Below are 6,000 nucleotides of genomic sequence, written 5' to 3' on the forward strand. Positions count from 1 at the left end.
TTTAAAAAATGTATAGGATTGCCAAAGAATTGTTTCTGTATAGAAAATAAAAAATAATGAAAGGATTAAACAATTTAGAATGTAACTGAGACTTTAGTAAATGGTATAAATTATGAGGATCAATCTTTCACTGACTGATACTTCATGAAGTTGGTGTTCTGATGTGCTCATTGCAAACCAAATCAGAAATAGAATGGACGAAATATTTTTCAGCACGCCACAAGCAAAAGAATGGTTTAATTTGAGAGAAGGCTATTTGGCCCATTTCTAGTTTGTACATAGTATATCTGAGGATCTCATCCAGCCATTTATTGAAAGAAGCCAAGGTACCAGCTTTAACAACATCACTGTGTAGCTTGGTCCATACTGCCACAACTGTTTGTTCAAAGGACTGCCTTGTTCTTGGTTTTAAATGCACTACCTTGTAGCTTCTACTTGTGTTTCAGGAATTCTTTTTCATACATATTAACAGGAAGTTTGACCGAAGAATGTATTGCATGTTTTATTACCTCTACTTTGAATTCCAAATGAAATTATATCCATTGTGAATGCATTGAAAGCCCTGGAAGGTTAATTTTCCTTTTTGTTGCCAGTAAATCTCGGTGGACTGCTTCTTCAAGCTTTGTTGGAGTACTGGCCAAGAACGCACATCAACCCGATGGATGAAGAGGAAAATGAAATTAACCATGGTAGGTATTTTGTGCTTGTGTAGCCTTCTATAGGTAGATCGTATGCTATGCGTGAAGTTCATTGTTGTTTTTGTTGCTTTCTTTCACGATTATTACATTTATTTTCTTGTGTTGTTGCCTTTTTTATATCTGCATTTAATTCTTTTTTGAAAACCTTGTAGGTTATTGTACAATCATTAACATATGCCAAGTATTATTAGTATGACATAAAGTAAACCCAATGTTCATGTAGGAAAACATAAAAAACAGATAAGGTGGCTGAAAAAGCCAACTAAACAATCCCAGTTGTTTGTTTTAAATGTTCATTGTGAATTCATTTCCAGTTCTCATTTTTATGTAATACTCTACTGGATTCAGACATTGTCCTGTGTGTAATTTTCTTTCTTTTCTAGTTAACGGGGAACAGGAAAACAGGATACAGAAAGGAAATGGGTATTTTCAGGTTCCACCACACACTCCAGTCATTTTTGGGGAAGCAGGAGGAAGGACTCTTTTCAGGTAAGTGTCCTGTTAGTTCCACTTTCACTTTGGATTCTTTATCAGTGCTGCTAATAGTATCAGACATGCAGTATTCATAAAGTACTACTAACGTTTGTTAAATACTGTTGGTTGTAATTACTGTATATTTGAGGTTTAATTATAAACATTTTTATTATCCCTTTGAAAGATTTTGCAGCATCAAATAAACAATTCAAACATGTCATTTCCCGCAAACAGAGCTCTTTGTCATCTCTGTTATTTTCATTACAGGTTACTGTGTCGAGATTCAGGTGGTGAAACAGAGTCCATGCTGCTAAATGAGACTGTTCCACAATGGGTTATTGATATCACTGTGGATGTACGTAGAGCTGTACTCAATCTGTACATTAGATTCCTGAGAGGGATGGACTTTTTTTTCCATAAATGAGTTACTAGCGTGCTCACAAAAGTACCACTCTTGTTAATTTGAAGTAATGGAAAGTATTTGTAAACAAAGCAAAAGAAAGCCAAGTTGGTTGCATTTCTTGAACAACAGAGTGAAAGTTTGACAATCTCAGTTACTGTTATAATATCACTGAAGGCAGCTGTTAACATGAATCAGAGCACATACAAAAATGAACAAGTGTCATTTCACGGTGATGCTCATGTGGCAGGATTAGCTTTAGCTGGTGGTAAAAACAATGTGCGTAGCAGATGGTAGAATGCTAGCTAGTTTCCCATTGCTTACAACTAGCATTTTTTTTCTATTTTTCAGAAAAATATGCCTAAATTCAACAAAATCCCATTCTACCTCCAGCCTCACTCCTCTTCTGGTGCAAAGACTTTAAAGAAGTAAGTTTACTAATTTGTGTTTGCATTAAACAACAACAGATGTTTACATCTCGTCATACACAAATTAAACTTGAATTAAACAGACTGTAGGATGGAGTTCCTGCGCATTGCCAAGAGAGGTGTAATAAGCTAACTAAACTGAGAACAAGAAAACAGATTATAAAATATAAAATTACCAATATTTAAGCATTTCAGATTCCGTCCATATTTCCCTTTTGTTCATTTGTCCATATCTGGGTACTGTGAAGCAAATGAATTGTTTATGTGTTGTATAAACTGGGAAGAATGAGTCAGAAAAGGGCAGTATGGTGGCACAGTGAGTAGCATTGCTGCCTTGCATTGCTGGGGCCCTGGATTCGTTTCTGGACCTGGGGTACTATCTGTATGGAGTTTGTGTTCACGTGGATTTCCTCCCCCAGTCCAGAGACATAGGGGTAGGTTAACTGGCTTCTGGGAAAATTGGCCTTGGTGTGCATGTATGCCCCATGATTGACAGAGGTCCGTTGCTTGCTGGGACAGGCTTCGGCTTCTCTCGTGAATTGGATAAAGCAGTTAGAAAATGGATGGATGGATGAGTTAGAAGAAGAGCATCATTTGTAATGATGAACCTGAAGAAGGCTCCACGGCCGAAACGTTGCGTTTTCTCTCTTCTTTTTTTCAGCATGGAATAAACCTATTACTTGTTCCTTTGCAGCCTATGCATGCTGACGCAGCTACCCACCTGAACTACTATCATTTGTAATGCCAATGCTTTTTTTTTAGGGATCGACTCTCCGCCAGTGACATGCTGCAGGTGAGAAAAGTCATGGAGCACGTGTACGAGAAGATAATAAACCTAGACAACGAGTCGCAGACCACCAGCTCCTCCAACAATGAGAAGCCAGGAGAGCAGGAGAAAGAGGAAGATATAGCTGTGCTGGCAGAGGAGAAGATTGAACTGCTCTGTCAGGATCAGGTGTGTCATCCCAAATACTCATCAGAGCAGCTCTTGTCTTAGAAAAACTTAACTGGAACTCTTGTCAGCCTCAGGTTCCTTGGGCTTTGTGTGAAATTGGTGTGTGTCCCATCTCTAGTTAAGGATAACTGCCATTAGGATAACTACTTATTTCCCACCTTAATGGGAGAAAAAGTAAAACTTTTTTAATGATTTTTTTGATCACCTGCATGTTGTTTTTTTATTGTATGTATGTCTATTTTTATTATTCTTATTGAGTTCAACAAAATATAAAGAATTCTGGTCAAGGTTCACAAAAGCACTATGACCAAGCGTGGTTCACGTTTCTTTGTGTCATATAGTGTGGGAACATGTTCCGATGTTGTTGAATCCGATACCCTGTTTTCATTTAAGAAACTGCTGATATTCTTGCATTAACTGCTAAACAGGATAGATGGTCCAAATGGCATTCTCTGTTTTTTTAACATTATTTCTGTTTATAAAATAATTACCTGAGCACTGATTGTTACCTAGATTCTTGATTAGAATAAAACTCTAAAGAGCTAAATGGCAAACGTAGCTTAAAATGGTCATTTTGATAACATTTTTAATTTTATATTTCCTCTATGTAAATAATGACATGAAAAAATGTGTAAATTGGGACTAAATAATGAATATTTTCTACTTCAGGTTTTGGATCCAAATATGGACCTGCGAACAGTAAAGCATTTTATCTGGAAGAGTGGTGGTGACCTCACCCTCCATTACAGACAGAAATCTACGTGAACCAAAGGCATGGGAGTCTGAAAATCTGCCAGCCACCACCAGACTGTACTTTTAATCACTGTACCAATCTCAAGAGTAGTACTGTAGAAGCCCCACTCGACCCTGTGTTAGATACTGTCTTTCAGTGATCAGGCCACACGACAATTTCTAATTATTGCAAGAAGCTGTTTCATAATGTAATATAGATAAACTATAGAATATACAATGAATCACTGTTGTCTGAATTACTTTGTCCATGAGAAAGAACACAATATGGTATGGGGTACATTATGCTGTGTACAGTGAATGGATTAAAAAAATCATTTCCAGGACATTATTATTACTACTTTTTATTTTTATTTTCTTTGCTTTCTAGTTGTACTTTTGGTTTGTACATATTTTGAGGGGGCATGCCCATTTTGGAACATACCACGTTGGTTGTTTGTGCACATCAGTGTTCTCTTTGTGATGTGTTGGGTAAATTGCACGCTTTTTGTGTTTTTTTTTTTCAGTACATTCCAGGAACTTACTTTTTTTCCAACAACGTTACCACCCTTTTGTCTTTCCATACTAGTGAGAAGTCCAAATGAAGAATGTGGACGCGCAAGCTACAGTATGAAACAATCATAAACGTTCAATCAAGTGTGAGTTAGTAAGGGTAATGACCTGACCTGGCATGTTTCATTTCATGGGCTTTTGATGCCTCATCGTTCTTCCTCGTAAGAAATGCATCAGAACAAATCCTTCGATTCTGCGAATATACAGCACTAAGATACATAAATACGTAGGGGTTTTAAGCATAAGCATCAATTTGTAAGTCAATCGGAATCCCAGGGATTTAATTTCACCTCAATGTTTCATGCATAGAAGTTCCATTTTCTCTTATGCATATTCTAGGTGGGCTGCACTGCCTTTCATTAGTAGAGGGTATCTGTTTTTTTCCTTTCTTCTGTAAATTATGTGTATTTTAAAACTTATTTTATAGGTAAAGTGAAATACATGATTCCCTTTATTTTTAGGAAGCCAGTTTGGACTTGTTTTTATGTAGCAATTCTTTTCTGAATTCAGTAGATGTTTTTTTTTCTCCTAAAAAAAACAGAAGTAAAGCTACAGCGCTATATTTATAGCCTTGTGGAGAACACCGTGTCAATGTCCATACAGTAGGATTTCTCATGTAGGAATAATACAGGGATGATGTCCTTGTTGTTACCCAAGCCTGCCTGCAAAATATCAACTTAGCTGTTGGTACATACAGAAAAACTAAGGGTTTGCAACAAATGTTATTTTGAAGAAAGTTGAGTATTTTCCAAATGAGACAGTGAAGCTCAGTCCAATTTTTTTATATAGTACAATTTAAGCTGTGCTCCACAAATTTGACTTTTATTGGTGGTAATTTCACTGCCCAGTGTAACAGATTATAGAAAATATATTTCAGCATAAAAATGATAATATTTTCATTTTGGCCAGTCCAAAAATAAAATTGAAAACAGATCTCTTAAGTATAGTTGTTGTACAAGCTGTATATGAAGTTAAAATCTATGGGGAATGTGTAAAGCTGCCATATTCATGACCCCTGTATTATTTATGCTCCCCGTGTTGATTGTAACTATGTATGTAGTATATTTTGGTTTAATATCTGCTAAATAAATTGACCAATATAAAATTCCAGGTTTGGATCATTTTGTAATATTTATACACCCCTCCCCTTTCCACTGCAGAAGAAAATTAGCTGTACATTGTCAGCTGATGTCTGTCAATTGTGCTGAAGTCATGTTATAACTAAACAGTAGTTTGCAAATTAGTTGTTAAAATGTCTGTGGATTACTGTATTACTCATATAATTACAGGCAACCAAGTCTGTCTGCCATTTTATACATAATAAGCACGCTGGGGGGTTATTTGCTTAACCTCTTACTGCTTAAGCCCTCAAGCCCTCCAGAGGTCAGTTCTGGGTCTGGGTCAGGTCTTGAATTCAAGGTAATTATGGCATGATCCACACTTGTGTCAAAGCTCTTGCTTTCAATATATGTGGTGTCCTTCATTTACCCATGTTGTGTCGTACAAATGACAAAGTTCAGGTGTCTGTGAAGCAGAAGTCTCTTTATTTCATATGCATATGGAAGTCTGGCTTGCAACCACCGGACTTGAAAATAAGTAGCTGAAGATGGTCCTTTATACCTTAAACCAAACCAGTTCCTATAACACATTCTAAACAAGTGATAAGATGGCAACACATGCCAATTAATTATATTTAAGATGCAGACTAGAATACAGTTCTTTTCACGTTCTGGGCATACAGCC

The 6,000-nt window shown here is 36.6% G+C and overlaps 1 protein-coding gene across 1 annotated transcript in view; it reads left to right on the top strand.

Moving 5' to 3' along the window:
• Positions 1 to 5,362, top strand: part of wdr48a (WD repeat domain 48a) — a 32,398-nt gene extending 27,036 nt beyond the window's left edge. The window contains exons 14-19 of the mRNA XM_088918899.1: positions 594 to 689; positions 1,082 to 1,187; positions 1,440 to 1,527; positions 1,924 to 2,000; positions 2,763 to 2,955; positions 3,625 to 5,362. Coding sequence (XP_088775025.1) covers positions 594 to 689; positions 1,082 to 1,187; positions 1,440 to 1,527; positions 1,924 to 2,000; positions 2,763 to 2,955; positions 3,625 to 3,720 — 656 coding nt within the window. The 3' untranslated portion in view covers positions 3,721 to 5,362. The remainder of the gene's footprint in view (positions 1 to 593; positions 690 to 1,081; positions 1,188 to 1,439; positions 1,528 to 1,923; positions 2,001 to 2,762; positions 2,956 to 3,624) is intronic.
• The last annotated feature ends 638 nt before the right edge of the window (positions 5,363 to 6,000 follow it).

Source organism: Atractosteus spatula, chromosome 6, assembly GCF_055471065.1.
Source record: "Atractosteus spatula isolate fAtrSpa1 chromosome 6, fAtrSpa1.hap1, whole genome shotgun sequence".
Lineage (NCBI taxonomy): Eukaryota > Metazoa > Chordata > Actinopteri > Semionotiformes > Lepisosteidae > Atractosteus > Atractosteus spatula.